Source organism: Pipistrellus hanaki (assembly GCF_964339955.1).
Source record: "Pipistrellus hanaki genome assembly, chromosome: 16".
NCBI lineage: Eukaryota > Metazoa > Chordata > Mammalia > Chiroptera > Vespertilionidae > Pipistrellus > Pipistrellus hanaki.
Genome location: NC_140518.1, coordinates 37,245,000 through 37,261,249, shown reverse-complemented (window position 1 = coordinate 37,261,249; position 16,250 = coordinate 37,245,000). Strand labels below are relative to the sequence as shown.

Here is a 16,250-nt window from a genome sequence, read left to right as displayed (position 1 = left end):
TTATAAATGGCTTTCCAGCAGCAGGCCCCTAAGAGAAGTTCAGAGTTCAGAAGAGTATGAGAGGTGTTGACGGGATTCTTTTCCCAGCATTACAAAGGGTTCAGCATTCTGGAGAAAAGGGCTGTGTGTAGGTGATTAAAGAGTCTGGAGATGAAAGATAATTGGGAGTCAGAGGATCTTCACCTAAAGGAACTGAAGACTGACCCTTGTCTAGGACCCTGTGCTATTTATTTAACACAATTTGTCCTAAGGCAAGGTGGAGTTATACACTTCAAAGGGTACAAAAGCATTGTCAGTTTGGGGAATAGCCTACAGCTGTTCAAGTGTTTGCCCAACAGGAGGCAATAAAATTCCCTGAGCTGTCTGGCAGCAAACAATAATATTTAGGTTTGGGAGAAGTGCTGTTTAGCCGTTTCCAACATGTAAACTACATATGTGACTCAGCCATTGTTGAGTCTCCCAAGTCCCCTCAACCTTTTGATGGAACTCTTGTAATTATTACATGCTAGAATTGGTTCCCACAGGGTGTGTGCTAATGAACATGAGAGCCCTACTAGGACATAACTGGATATACCTGGATAAGGCTGGGACTGTGGTCCGTTATCAGGCAAGCAGAAGGATTTAATTCTGCAAACTTCTAGTATTAGCATTATGTGACCTTATTTATTAACAGAGCTGATGAGTCTGAGGGACATTGTATTATAAATATATGTATTTTCTTCATCAAAGATATATGACCTCTTTCTAAGGTGGAGCTTTGTCCTAATCCTTCCTGTATCCCCATAGGATAATGTTTTGCACACAGTGGAGGAAATTTCTAGTCTTTATTGTAATGTCCTGTCCAAAATTACCCTCATGTGAACCTCTGAAAGGCTTTCCCTATGAAGAGTCTTCCCAGAGCCCCATGCATGTCCTTGTTCCTCAGGCTGTAGATGAAAGGGTTCATCATGGGGGTGACCACAGCATACATCACTGTGGCCACTGAGTCTTTCATAGAATAGGTGTTCAGGGGCTTCAAATACACCATGCCAAGTGTCCCATAGAAGAGGCTGACTACAGCCAAATGGGAGGCGCAGGTGGAGAAGGCTTTGTACTTGCTGGAGGCAGATGGTATTTGAAGGATGGCTCTGACAATCCAGACATAGGACATGATCATGAGCCCCACTGGGATAAAGAAGATGAAGGATCCCGTGGCAATCAGCACTGTGTGATTGATCTGAGTGTTGGAACATGCGAGCCTCAGCAGTACGTACATCTCACAGAAGATGTAGTGGATCTTCCAGGACCCACAGAAGGTTACTTTGGTCATAAGGAGGGTGTGGGTGAGGCCATAGAGGACAGAGAACACCCAACATAAGGTCAGGAACAAAATACAGAGGCTAGGGCTCATGGCTGTGGCATAGTGGAGAGGGCAGCAAATAGCCACGTAGCGGTCATATGCCATTGTGGCCAGGATGAGATTGTCCAGGGCCACCAAGGAGACCAGGAAGTAGAGCTGTGTCAGACATCCCATGTAGGAGATGGCTTTGTTCTGGGACTGAAGGTTCACCAGCATCTTAGGAACTATGTTGGTGACAAAGAAGAGGTCGGTAAAGGAGAGATTGGCCAGAAAGAAGTACATGGGAGTGTGCAGGCGGGAATCAAAACTGATGGCCAAGACGATGAGCACATTTCCCACCACAGTGACCAGGTACATGGACAGGAACATCCAAAACAGGACCCGCTGGTCTTCAGGACGCTCTGAGATCCCCAGGAGCAGGAACTCAGTGGCTCCACTCTGGTTGCTTCCACCCATTTCCCCAACTTTCTGTAATATCAGCATCAACAGACATTTACTATATGCCCTCAATCAAATAAAAACATTCAAATAATTAAAACCAACTCTTTTTAAGCATTAAAAGTATCTTAGGCTAAAATTTATCTTTTTTTTTTTTTTTGGCATAGAAACAATGTAATAATAGACACAAAAACAGGGCATGAAAAATCTTTATGAAATTTAGTAATTCCACCCACATCTAATCTGGCATACCCAATATAATAGGAATAACACCAATTATGTTGTTTTAAATATAATCACCTTACAATTCTTTTGGAAGTGCTTAAATATTAGTATGTTATATTATGATACTGTATACACTTATCCTATATAATAAAGAGCTAATATGCTAATTAGACTGGACAGCCGAACGACCTTCTAGACATCCTTCTGGACAACGTTCTGGATGAAGCCAGGGTTGTGAGGGCTGAGCCCCTTGCACGAATTTTGTGCATCAGGCCTCTAGTGTGATATATAAAACAGGTACATGCAGTATAAGAAATTGATGGTATATAATTGGACAAAGAGGAATGTAAAAATTTTGAAAAGAAAATGAAAAAATTATCATTATTTGCTGATAGGATGGTCTACCTGGGAAACAAGACAGTCTGTTGAAATGCCGTTAGAAATAAAAAGAACTTTCAGAACACTTGAAATAAATCTGAGCTCTGACATTTTTCTAGCTGTGAAACCTTAGTCAAGTTACATGAACTCTTTGACTCCATTTCTTTATGTGAGAAAAATATTAAATTATAAAGTACTTACCATAAGGAGCTAACCTTTAGTGAGTACTCAGAAATATTCATCATTATTATTAATATATGTAAATAATTATCAGGAATAATAAGATTAAAATATGATTTACAACAATATCATCGACATTATCAACAAACAAAACTATGCATGAAGATGTTAACAAGAAGCAGGCAGGATCTTCAAATTCTTCAGAGAGGCATAAAGTAAAATCTTTATTTTTAAATCTTTATTGTTGAAAGAATTACAGAAGTCCCCATTTTTCCCTATTGACCTCTCCAGCCAGACCCGCCCCCCACCTCATTGTCTGTGTCCATGGGTTATGCATATATGTGTACAAGTTGATCTCTTCCCATCCACCCTCCTCTGCTTTCTTAAATGGATACACATAATAAGATTCCAGGTAGGAAGATGAACTATTAAAAAGTACATATTCTACCAAAATAATGTAAACTTTGACCTATTCACAGTCAAAATTCTAAGTGTTTTTAAGAAAGCAAAGCTCATCCAAGTTTAATCTAAAAATAAGCATGAGGTCTTCTGGTCAAGATGGTGGAGAAGTTAAATGCTGTGCTTACCTCTTCCAACAACCACATCCAGAAAAAGGATAGCAGCTCAAAGCACCAGGGACATATGTGGAGGAACTGAATTGTCTGGCTTTAAGGTGAGGGCTAAAGGGGCAACTCACTCTGGGACTAAAGGGTCTCCCCCAACACAGCCCCTACATGCAGGTGGAAATGCTAGCAGTGCCTTTGTTCCTTTGTTGAGCTCTTCCCCCATCCAGCCAGCAGGCCCAGGCTGGCACCAAATCTGAGTCTCCATTCACCTGGCTAACACTGCTCCCAACTGAGAGTGTGTTCACCACAATTTTGTCAGTGCCTGCATGACAGAACTTGAAATGACTTTTACTTTCGTTCTACCCCAATTTCTTGTATTGCTTGAATTATTCACATTGAAATTTTTGTTCATGATCAATAGATTTCAATGTATTAAGAGCTATTTTGGGGAAATGGATTCCATAGGATCACTATAAAAATTACATAAGTTATTGAAGAAAAGTCAAGTTTCAAATGGTTGAAGTTGACAATAAGTGAATACAAGCTTCAGAAAGAATCTAGTGCAAACAAATCATGTTAGAAAGGTAATAGAGATGGCACATAAAATTAAAAAAAAAAACACTAGAAATAAGCCGCATTTATAAATATGATTACAAAAGTCTAAATAAAATAATTGAAAATCAATTTTAAATTTTATACTGGGAATGTGAGTGTGGTTCAATATTACCAAAATGATTCATGCAAAAGGCAATGAAAAGGTATCTAATTAAAAATAAAAAGACAGAGCTCATTATTAAAATACTACTGTAAGATGCAAATAAAAGGACAGTTACTAAATATATATACACTCTTAAACATTTTAAAGCTCCTCATGACACTCAAAATATAAAATTTTAAAAACTTAGCAAGGGTCTACATAGCCTGACCCATTCTTACCCACACAAGGCCATATTCCTCCACTCTCGGTTCATAGGTTGACATTCAACCAATGAATCACACTGGCCAGTTTCATTCTTGATTTCTGTTCTATGTCTTAGAATTATACGATTACTATATTGGATATCAATCAACATTTCATTTTGGTGACTTTACTCCATCTCCCCTTAAAAAAAGCCCTGCAGTAAACCCAGTCTGCCTCTTTAAAAATAAATAGATTAAAATATTGTTTAAACAGACTCAACAGTTTAAAAGAAGAGTATCATTCCTAATATTCAGGTGAATAATACATTTATGCAAAAGATTATATGAAAAAAGAGAAAACTTAAAAATTAATTCATGATATTCATGACAGGAGGATATTACATTTGTCAGAGGAGAGTGATTCACTATCATGAAAGTTTGCTTGCGGGTGAAAAATAAGATTGTGAACTAAAGGAATATAGTGGAATCACGACTGACTTTTGGCACAACAGTGTGAGAAACTATTGACCTTGTAAGTGGGAGAAGCTGTGATGGGGATTTCAAGAGTCCTATTATTTATCGTTTCTATCTTCCAAGCCCCTAGGAAACCATGCTTTGTAACAAGGAGGGACCAAGGGGCCCAGTCTTGTCTCCATCCTGGGCCTGGCTCTGCCTCCCACTCAGACAGAAGCAGCCTCAGCCCTCCTGTGTTTGCAGAGAATGAGCCACAATGGCCAGGTGGAGACTGCTTGTGGTTGCCTGCCGCCCGCGGGCCCCCCCACCCCCCACCCCTCGGTGCCATCTACAGGAAAGAGAGAAGAGTGAAGAAACTTATCATTATGGACTTCCCACACAAAGAGATGTGGATTGGCCTGGTCAGGAGCTGGAAAATAAAAGAGCGAGAGAAAGAGGAGCCACACTATTTTCCAGGAATGGGGAAGTGAGTTCCCCATCACAGAAGGCATTAGAACAGGCTGTAGGAAACAGCTGCGTGAGTGTTCACTGCAGACTCGATTCAAGCATTTAGTGGAGGTAGGTGTTGCTTCATTTCACTTTTAACATTGAGATCCCAAATGACAGAGTGACCATGTGGTGGTCCTTTGTGTTTGAGTTAAAACAGGAGTAACCCTTCGGACAGGCTCTAGAGGCTTTTGATATATACAGTTTCCCAAATCTGGTTTTGTTATGTAATTCCCCTATGTTCTACACCACGAAAGAGCTCATTTATTACTCACAGTACTTAAGTGAGATGTTAAGAGATTTGTTAGAAAAGCAAATAGTTTTAATGAGAAAAGGGAACTGATGAGTTCATTCCAGAGGCCACCCAAGACCCCACATTGGCCTGAGGATGGAAAAGAGCAACAAGTGACTCCCTGAATGACCCATCCCTGAGCACACCCAGCCACCACCTTGTTTCTGTCATGGAAACAAAGGTCGTCCACCCCCTTAGACCTCATCAGCAACGACTTCCTTCCACAGCCTGTTGCCTGGATGCAAGACCCTGTGGGACATCTTCCTGTCAGGAGAGAAGGTGGAAGACAGGTAAGAGGGCTGGGGATAGTCAGAGGATGCCCAAAGGAATGGATACCTCTACTTTCTAGTCCTCAACCAGGCATTTCCCACACTTTAGTGCACATCAGAATCATATGCAAAAAAGCCCATTTTTCTGGTCTCCTTAAGTTTTGAGAAGGAATTAATTTTTAAACCAGCTGTTGATTCTGAAGGCACACTTTGGGAACCACTGCTCCTAGTCCGTAAGAGTCAGTGGGTTCTGTGCATTTGTGTGTCAGTTGTCTTTGGAGACATAAAGCTCTCTGCAGTGTGGCTGGATGGAGAGGGAAAAACCTAGGATGGTATGGGAAAGGGCTGCAAACCCAGCATTTGACAACATTCCTTCCTTACCTCCTGGGTTGCTCCCCATGCCCACAACCTCCCGGAGCCTCCTATCTCACCCTTAAAACTTTTTGTGTTTGATAGCAGATTAAAAACTATAGAATATTAAAAGGACTGGAGGGGTAGTTATATTACCTTTAAACAATCAGCAGGTAGATTATATGAAGATTTTTAAAGTATGTATCTTTGTGAGATAGAGGAAATGAAGAAGAGAGAAGATAAGAAAGTGGAGATGGAGATGGAGATGGAGAAGGGGTGGGAGAGATGGAGGGGAAGTGAGAGGCAGGGACAAGAGGACAGAGGAGAATGTCTGAGATGTCCAGACCTTACCGAGTCTGTGCTGGCCTCAAAGTTGCCTAGTTCTGCTGCTCCCCTTTCCTTCTGCACAGGATGAAAATTGTCAGGATGCAAAGGATTGTAAGGCATTGTTTCTGAATAGGATTTGGTGATTCATCCTGTTGGCTGATGTTGGGAAGAAGGGATTAGTGTCTGGATCTTCAGTGCCTGCACAGAAGGAGAACGCAAGGCTGGACGCTCTGAGGATCCCAGGGACTCTGAGAACTGAGCCCTTGAAACCAGGTTCATGAGAAAGGAGCTGGGCTGGAGCCACATCAGGCCTATTAGTTTTGGAGAGGCCTCTGGGAGGCAGTCCCAAGGCAGCTTGTTGAGATGAACCTGGAGAATTGCTCCAATGTTAGTATCTATTAATAAAAGTCTTGGGAAATGAGTTGTTTATAAGGAGTGAACCAATTCCAGGTTGGGCAGCCATCCTGGAGGTGCCAGAGGAATAAGAGTGAGCTGTAATTAAAGAAGACTTCACAGAAATGCTGCCTCCTGGCTTTGCATCTGTGGGGGACTGGGAAAATCTCAAGCACTAAATCTGGGTTAGGATGATTCCCGATTGCTAGCAACCCTGAATACTAAGTCAAAGCCATTGAAAACAAATCATATTTTGAGGGAAATAATGCCATCTTAGACCTCCAGTTATTTTCTTAATAGCTTTTAAGCACAATATTCAGCCCAAATCCAGGAAAGCAAACATAGAAAATAGGATTCTAAAAGCAAAAACAGCAGAGGAGAGCATACAGGAACTCTGGATTATATAACAATCAGACAGATTGAAAAACAGCTGAAACTGGTTTGGCTCAGTGGATAGAACGTTGGCCTGTGGACTCAAGGGTCCCAGGTTCGATTCCGGTCAAGGGCATGTACCTTGGTTGCGGGTGAGTGGTAAGCATCGGGACTGCAAAAATGAAGTTGATTTGGGAAAGTTTTCCCAAAAATAAAAATTGAGTTTTCACATGAAATTGAAGATGTTAAGAGGAGTGGTGTCTTGGATGCTTAGCAAAATATTGCAGTAGATCTATCTAAATACTCATCAAGTCCTTCCAAGTCCCAGTTTCTATTCTTTCAGCATGGGGGCACGGACATGGAGAGTCCCAGTGCAAAACACTGTAGGTGGGGCCCAAGGCCTCAAGGTCACAGTGATGGGAAAGTTATCTTGGCCACATACAACAGCATAACAAGACAATCCCTTATTATGTGTGTGTGTGTGTGTGTGTGTGTGTGTGTGTGTGTATAATTGATTTTTTTACAGAAAGGAAGAGAGAGGGATAGAGAGTTAGAAACATCGATGAGAGAGAATCATCAATCAGCTGCCTCTTGCACACCCCCTCCTGGGGATGTGCCCGCAACCAAGGTACATGCCCTTGACCGGAATCGAACCCGGGAACTTTCAGTCCGCAGGCCGATACTCTATCCACTGAGCCAAACCGGTTTGGGCCAATCCCTTATTTTTGTCCTGAGTGATCCCATGTTGTTTCAAAGCATTCAAGCACATCATTTATTATATTATAAATCTGGGTGGTTTTGTTTTTAGAACATTACGATTTTAAGAACTTAAGCTAAAGTTAATGGGTTTGTTCTGACTCACTCCTATAGCTTAGGCATGAATATTTCCAATTCAAATCACAGGTCCTAGAAGTGAGATCTCCACCTTCTCTCCCTCTCTTGCCCCTCACTGCTTCCTTGTGGGGTGTGAAATTGGGTGGAGACCCCCATATTGGAGGTGAACTCACTACCACTGAAGGAAGTGCATTTTCCTAAACCAGATTACCTTTCTCAGGAAATACCTGAAGTCTCTGCTCCTCAAACTGTAGAGATAAAGGGATTTAGCATCGGGGTAACCATGGTGTACATCACCGAAGCAATAGCTCCCTTCTGTGCTGAGCGGGTTGAGGGGGAACTGAAATAAACACAAAAGGAAGTCCCAAAGAATAGAGAGACCACAGGCAGGTGAGAACTGCAGGTAGAAAAGGTTTTCCTCTTCCCCTGAGCTGAGGGGATCTTCAGGATGGTAGAGAAAATGTATGTGTAAGAGATAGCCAGGCAAAGCACGCAAACCAGGCCTGTGAGGCTGTTTGTGGTGAAGATCACCAGCTTGTTGATGAAGGGGTCAGTGCAGGACAGACTCAGAAGGGGTTGATGTCACAAAAGAAGTGTGGGATCTCATAATCTGCACAGAAGGACAGGCTGTTCATCAAGAGTGTGTGTAAGAGGGAGCTGAGGGAGTTCATGATCCAAGATGCAGACACGAGGAAGACACAGAGCCCAGGGCTCATGACCATGATGTAATGGAGTGGGTGGCATATGGCCACATAGCGGTCATAGACCATGACTGCTAAGAGGAATGCCTCCAGCATCCCAAACAGCATAAAACAATATATAGTTGTGATAGACACCCCACATATGAGATGACCTGATTCTGGATCCATATGTTTACCAGCATCTTGGGGACTGTGGTGGACACAAGGCAGGTGTCTGCAAGGGAGAAGTTGACCAGGAAGAAACTCATAGGTGTAGTTGAGCATCAGCGATGATGGCCAGAATGATGAGGAGGTTGCCTGCCACTGTGATCAGGTACATGGACAGGAACAGCCCAAATAGGACCTCCTAGTGCTCTGGCTGTGCAAAGAGCCCCAGGAGGAAAAATTCTGAGATGCAGGTCAGGTTTTCCCATCCCATTTGTCTATAAGCAGAAAGTTGGGACAATTGAATGAGGTTGATAAGTCCTGCATTATGAACTCTGAAAATGATGCCATATGCCAATGTTGATCTTCTAATCTGAGATGGAACCATATGAAATCTCCAATGTTTAGCTGGTTGAGACCTACAACAATGGAAGTTTCATGTACTTCAATGAAATTTTTGCAAATGCCTGTACTCAGTGCAAATGGAAAGAAAAGATTTGTTTGTAATGGGAAAGAGGTGTTGTCTTTAAACTTCATTATATAAGCTTTAATCCAATACATATGTTTTGGGGCCAACCTGGAGGTGTTTGTTGGCATAACTGTTGTGGTATTCATGTGGCCATTATGGCATTAGTCCATCTTAAGTCTCTACCCATATTATTTCCTCTCTCGTTCATCTTTCTAGCTAAACTTCAGATCTCAGCTTAGATGTCACTTCTTCTAGGAATCCTTCCTTGTTTAAACTCTTACCTCAAACTCAGGTTCACACCTCCCCACCTCCTTGCTCTTGCGCCTTCCCCATCAGAGCATGTGCCACTCTGCACTGTGATCATCAACTTGTCTGTGTCCTTCACACTCTCACTGGCGAGCACCACTGAGGGTAGGCAGAGAAAATGCCTATCTTGTTCATCTTTGGAATGTAACTTAGCCCTGAGCCTGGTGCAACATAAATACTCTGTATCCAGTTTGTGAATAAATAAACCCAAAGAATAGAAAGTAAAGTTGGGTAGAGGTAATCCCAGGCAGAGGAAACAGATGAACCTTTTTTAAAAAAATCTTTATTATTTAAAGTATTACACATGTCCCCTTTTTCCCCCACTGCCCTCTCCAACCCCCTCCTTTCTCTAGGCCTTCACCACCCTATTGTCTGTGTCTGTGGGTTATTTATATACGCATATGGGTTCATTGGTTGATCTCTTCCCCCTGCTTCCAAAATTTATAGGGAACTCATACAACTTAACAAAAGGAAGCCAAATAATCCAATTAAAAATAGGCAAAATATTTAAATAGTTCTCTAAAGTGGGCATACAGAAGGCCAAATGGCATATGAAAAAATCCTCAGTCAACAATCATCTGAGAGATGCAAGTCAAAACAGACTGCACTTTTTTGGTTACTGGTTTCTTACAAACTAGTAGCTTAGAGTTAATGGAGTCCTGGCCATGGGAATATTTTTGTTGAAAACCTGGTTACAGAGACATAAAGATGCTAAACAAATCAAATGCAGTCTTTCCAGGTGACATTCTGGGAATGGAAGAGTGTTTCAGCTGAGGGATTAACCCACAGAGTTAGCTTTCCCTGTGCTACCTTTTTCCCTCCAAAGAACATGTCCTATGAATCTGTCTGCCCCAGTTGCATCCAGTAAAATCACTAGTTACCAGATAATAACGGCATCTGGTGTCTTATTCCTTCACTGACTATGGATCTCTCTCACCAAACTGGTTTCCTCTTGAATGTGGACACACCAGGGCCTGTTGCATGCTGCTCCCCTCTTTAAAAAAACACCAAAGGCAAAAATTGGGAGCCCAAGAATAGAACACAATATACAACAGATTTTGGTTTGCTGAAGGTGGCATTGCCACTTGGTGGAAAAAAGGAAGAGGGATTGAACAAATGGTGCTGGGACAAGCTAGTGAACACTTTGGGGAAAATTAATTTAGATTCATCCCCCACAGTGTTTACTGGATAAATTTGAGGTATCTAAAGCATTGTATCTAGAGATATAACTATAAAATAAGCAGAAGAAATTATAGTACAATGGCTATTTGACCTCAGGACAAGTGTGTCCTTTCTAATGAAAAAAAAAAAAAAAGAATACAACAATAAAGGTGGAAAAATTGGTTTTGTCAAATTAAATTAAAATTAAAATTAGGGCAGATAAAAAAGGTTCATAATCTCCACTCCCCTCAACCTCCTCTCTTGACCATTTCTGGCTCAGCAGACACAGGAACCTCAGCTCGAACCCCCCAACAACTTTTCTCTTAGCTCCCTGAATCACAGACACACCTTACTACCTTTTTCTTTCTGCATTTGCTAAAGTTTAATCCCAACTTTTAGGCCAGCTCTTGCCTCATGAATACCAGAACTTCATCAAAACATAAAACTCATTCAATGCACTGCCCTTCCTTTTCGAACGGGGTCAGTGGGCATTTTCCAGGCTTGCTATAAATGAAAACTCTCTTAACCTCTCAAAACAACTTTATTTTTACATTCTATATCAGCTCTGCTGTTTTAACACACAAATTTTCTGTTATAATTTTTGGTGAATTTAGCTAGGATACTTTCTGGACTCAGGACCAAGCCACTCGGGAGGCTGCTGCTCCTGGGATTGGGGTGGCTGTGCCAGACTGCTGCTCCTCATTCCTAGGCTGGCTGCTCTTGAGGCTGCTGCTCCTGGGATGTGGCGGGCTGCTTGCGGGGCTGCTCTTTGGATGGCAGAGTGGGCCGCTCACACAGCTGCTGCTCCTGGTCAGGGGCAGGCCATGTGAGGCTGCTGCTCTTAGGCCTGGGGCGGGCTGCTGGTGGGGCTGCTGCTCATTGGACTGGAACAGGCTGCTCACGTGTCTGATATGTGTGAGGGGGCAATGCCCTAGGCCACTGAGTCTCCTTTGCCAATGCGGGTTTGATGTTGTTTCAGCTGTTCATTCTATCTGCTCTGGGACAAGCTCGGGACACATCTGTCTCTTCTGCCACCACTTTGTCTCCTCCTTACAACATCCTTCTTAATTGTCACAATCACTCTGAGAGGAGGAGCCGGGCTTACCAGCCTGCAGAGGTAGCGAGCCCAACCCTTCTGTCCTCCCTGGCAGCGTCCTTTCCACCCCTGTCCTTGGTTTTGTGGGGGGAAAGCATCACCTTTTTAAAAATATATATATATTTTTTATTGATTTTTTTTTTTACAGAGAGGAATAGAGAGCTAGAAACATCAATGAGAGAGAGACATCGATCAGCTGCCTCCTGCACACCCGCCCTTGATTGGAATCGAACCTGGGACCTTTCAGTCCTCAGACCAACGCTCTATCCACTGAGCCAAACTGGTTTCAGCAAGCATCACCTTCTTATTCTTCGATTTGGTGACCACAGCAGCTCTGTGGAGGGCGTGGCTCCATCTGTTGTGACCCAGGAGAGACACCTCACTCGGACACAGATCAAAAATGTTTAGAAAAGCGCGTTTATTTCCTGTGCAGGGTCTGCAGCCGACAGGGAAGGCGGGACCAGACTGCAGCACCAAGCTCTAGAAGCCTTTTGCTTATATAGGCTTCTTATCCTTAGCAAGCAAGCAAGCTACGTGTACAGAAGCAGATATCTGCCTTTAGCCATCAGCTATTCCTAATTATTTTACATGTAACATTTCAGTTCTACCTTTCTCTTTCTCCTCCCGCCACCTGGCCTTACCCCTCTTTGATCAGATAGTGGTCAGCACATTCTGCTTTTAATGAGCTTGTTTTAATGAGCTGTGCAGTGGCTGCCGCGCTGGCCTTGGGAATTTTTCAGTCCATAGCATTCCCCACTGGTCTTATCCGGGGAATCAAACCCTTGATTCTGCATCTTCAGTTGGGAGTCTACTATACTGGGAGGCTAGAACCAGGAGCTTGACAGCCTGAACTCTTTCTCTAACGAAGGCTGTGAGCCGGTTGATAATGATTGGCCCATAGGTCAGACCTAGTAAGAGAAGCAAAAGTGGCCCAACTAGAGCTGAGATTAAAGTAGTTAGCCAAGGGGATCAATTATAAACTCCCTCAAACCAGTTATTACCTGTGGCTCTATCCCTCTCTCTCTCTCTCAAGGAGTCTCTTTAAAAGGACTTGAATGCTCTCCCGTACGACCCCTGAGTGGTTGGCATAAAAACAACAGGCCTCTCCTAGGGCAGCACATAGGCTAAGTCAATAGCTGCCCTTAGTAGCCTATACTTTTCATTCTGTAATATAAGTGAGGATAGGTCTATTCCTGCTCTCCCGTCCCCTTGTATATCTAACCTTACTTAGCCCTGGATTTTTTCACTGGCTAGTAAAAATGTTTTTACAGTTACCAAGACCCTTAGTACCATAGTTCCCATCAGTACTGTCCTTACTGAAGTCCAGTTCTCTTTCTGTAGGTATCAAGTCTCTTCCTTGCCTGTGTGGAACCCAGGCTAGGGATCTCACGGGTGAGGCCACTGGTTGCCAGGATCCAGGCTATTTTCTGTGCAGGAGCTGGGAGTGGTGTAGCCCGGTCTGGGTGCCGTCTACTTCAACAGCTGTGGGCGTGCTCAGGGTAACAGTGTAGCGTCCCTTTCAGGTTGGAGTGAGTCTTTGGGCAACAAAATTCTTTACCCACACTGAGTCCCCAGGCTGGAAGGGGTGTACAGGGTCCGTGGTAGGCACTGGCAGTGCATCTGGAACAAACTTATGGGTGGCTCTCTGGGTAAACTGCAGAGCCTGTAAGGACTTGAGCAAGGGAACGGTTATAATTCCAGCTTTCAGTTTCTCTCTGATGTTGGGAAAGATGGAGGGAGGTCTACCATACATGATCTCAAAAGGGGGGAACCCCTCCTGGTAGGGGGTACACCTGGCCCATAAGAGGGCGAAGGGCAGGAGGTTGGTCCAGTTTTCACCAGTTTTTAGGACATATTTAGTTAAACTCCTTTTTAGAGTCTTGCTCGTGTCTGTCCTAAGGCTTGAGCTATATGTTCTGAGATACTTTGGCTACAAAGATGGGGCTGTTATCTGATCCTATGACTACTGGCAGCCCAAAACTAGGTATAATCTCCTGGAGCAATTTCTTGACTACTATAGAGGCAGTTTCTGTCCTAGTGGGGTATGCTTTAACCTAATCTGAGAAGGTGTTTATAAAAACTAGTATGTACTTGTACCCTGATGCTGGTGGCTTAATCTCTGAAATCTACCTCCTAATGCTCTCCTGGGGAATTTCCCTGGGGCCCGAATTCCCAGGGAGACCCTCTTACCTTGCTTAGTATTTACCTGTATGTAGACAGTACTTCTAGTGACTATGCTTTTAATTACCTTATCTAAGCTTGGTAGTATCTGCCTCGCAGAAGTTCAGAAGTCTTGGTGACGCCTAAGTGAGTAACCTGGTATAACGGGCAACTATCGTCCAACCTAGAGCCTCTGGGACCAACAGTCTGTCATCTGGTAGGGTCCATCAACCATCTGGTCTTTTGATGGCTTGCTTCTGTTCTGCCAATTCCTCCCTTTGTTTGGTGTAGGAGGGGGTCCATCGTAGGTCAGGGTCCAGCAGGGTTACTAAGACTTGTAAAGGCTCTATTGGTTTTGGGGCATAATGTCCTTTCCGGCTGCAGTTGGTAACTCTCTTTCCCTGTAAATGGCATAGTGTCCCCATCAAAGGGCCTGGATTAAGCCCAAAAGTTCAGGAACTGTGCCCAAATGGTATGGTCCAGGGTGACTACCGCTGCCCCTGCATATTAGATCCCATCCTGAATGTAACTGCTCCCATCCGTGAATAGTACCTTGCCGTCTGTTACCTTTATGCAGTCATGAATGGGTTCCTCTGGATCATCATCTGGAAGCAGGCTGGCAGAGTTGATGGCCAGAGTCTTATGGAACCGGACTCAGGGCTGGTCCAGGAGAAGAGCTTGGCACTGGGTATTTGACATCAATCTCTCTGGAGTACCTCGAAGGAAGTCCTCTACACCATGGGGTGTTGTCAGGGCTAGCTCCTGGCCCAGAGTCTGCTTATCTGCCTCCTTTACCAGCAATGCTGTGGTGGCCACTGACCAGAGGCATACTGGCCACCCTGCTGCTACAGGGTCTAGTCTCTTAGACAGATAGGCAACAGGTCTCTTCCAGGGACCTAGAGTCTGAGTGAAAACCCCTTTGGCAATGCCCGTTACCTCACTCACGTAGAAGTGGAAGGGCTTTGTGACATCTGGCAAGGCTAGGGCAGGTGCTGAAACGAGAGCCTTCTTTAGTTCCTCAAAGGCCTGTTGTTCCACTTTGGTTCAGTTCAGCGGCCATGTTCCCCCAGTACATGTTCCTTCTGAGGTCCACAGTCTTTCTTGATGTCCAAGGAAAACAGGCAGTTTGTCTGGTGGCTCCCTGGACTGACGTTTTCTTAGAGGTTATGGGTCCCATCAGCTCTGTCAAGACTGATAGGCTATCCTAGTGTCCATCAGGAAACTAATAGGTTTGCCCCTCACTAATAGATTACCCTGGGGGCTTAATGGAAAGGAGCCCTGGTCCTGTCAGTCCTCTTCCTCTAAGTTAAAGACCTTTGGAGTCTGAGTCTTACTTTTTGCTTCTCTAGCTAACCTGCCAGGATATTCTCTTTCAGTGCCTCTGCTTCCTATAATAAGTATACTAATTCCTTCTTTTAAAATATATATATATATATATATATATATATATATATATATATATATATTTGATTTTTTACAGAGAGGAGGAGAGAGGGATAGAGAGCTAGAAATATCGATGAGAGAGAAACTGACCAGCTGCCCCTTGCACACCCCCCACCGGGGATGTGCCCGCAACCAATGTACATGTCCTCGACCGGAATCGAACCTGGGACCTTTCAGTCCGCAGACCGACGCTCTACCACTGAGCCAAACCAGTTTCAGCACTAATTCCTTCTTATTTTCTGTTGGCTTTTTCTTCCTTTTAACTCTTTCTCTGTTCCCCTTCTCATTATATGTATAACCTTTATAAAAACTTTTACTATTTTAAATTAGCCTTTAAACCTTTTTATGTCCTTTAAAAATGTATAACCATGCCTCAATTTTTTTATTATTTTAAAATATTTAGAAAAAGGCAGAGGGAGGAGGGAGCAGGTCCAGTACCCTGTTCCCAGGCCTCCAGCCACTTGAAATTTAAAATACTACTTATATAGGCTTCTTATCCTTAGCAAGCAAGCAAGCTACGTGTACAGAAGTGGATATCTGCCGTTAGCCATCAGCCATTCCTAATTATTTTACATGTAACATTTCAGTTCTCCCTTTCTCCTCCCTCCACCTGGCCTTACCCCTCCTTGTATCAGATAGTGGTCAGCACATTCTGCTTTTAATGAGCTTGTTTTAATGAGCTGTGCAGTCGCTGTCGTGCTGGCCTTGGGAATTTATGGTGCACAGCTGCCGCGCTGGCCTTGGGAATTTTTCAGTCCATAACACAGCATCACCACTGCTGGGCAGCCTGCTGAAGCCACATCAGGTTGGTGCTGAGATTCTGCCTTGGGGAGGTGGGTAGTGTGGCGTCTTTGGTGGTGACACCTGTATGGCGGGGTGGATGAACGCATGCTGACACCCAAGGGGACTGCGTGGTCTGTGTCTCCTGATGTGGCCCAGGACAGTC

General features: G+C 43.7%; 1 protein-coding gene and 1 pseudogene across 2 annotated transcripts; both read right to left on the bottom strand.

Moving 5' to 3' along the window:
* Positions 1-853: 853 nt before the first annotated feature.
* Positions 854-1,822, bottom strand: LOC311611280 (olfactory receptor 1D2-like; the record flags this gene model as incomplete). The annotated part of the gene is made up of 1 exon (XM_084863310.1): positions 854-1,822. The coding sequence occupies one exon, from the start codon at positions 1,820-1,822 to the stop codon at positions 854-856; it is 969 nt and encodes a 322-aa protein (XP_084719436.1).
* A 6,174-nt stretch (positions 1,823-7,996) lies between these two features.
* LOC311611282 (olfactory receptor 1G1-like) lies at positions 7,997-8,943 on the bottom strand (annotated as a pseudogene). The gene has a single exon. The product of its transcript is annotated as an olfactory receptor 1G1-like (transcript).
* Between the last annotated feature and the right edge of the window lie 7,307 nt (positions 8,944-16,250).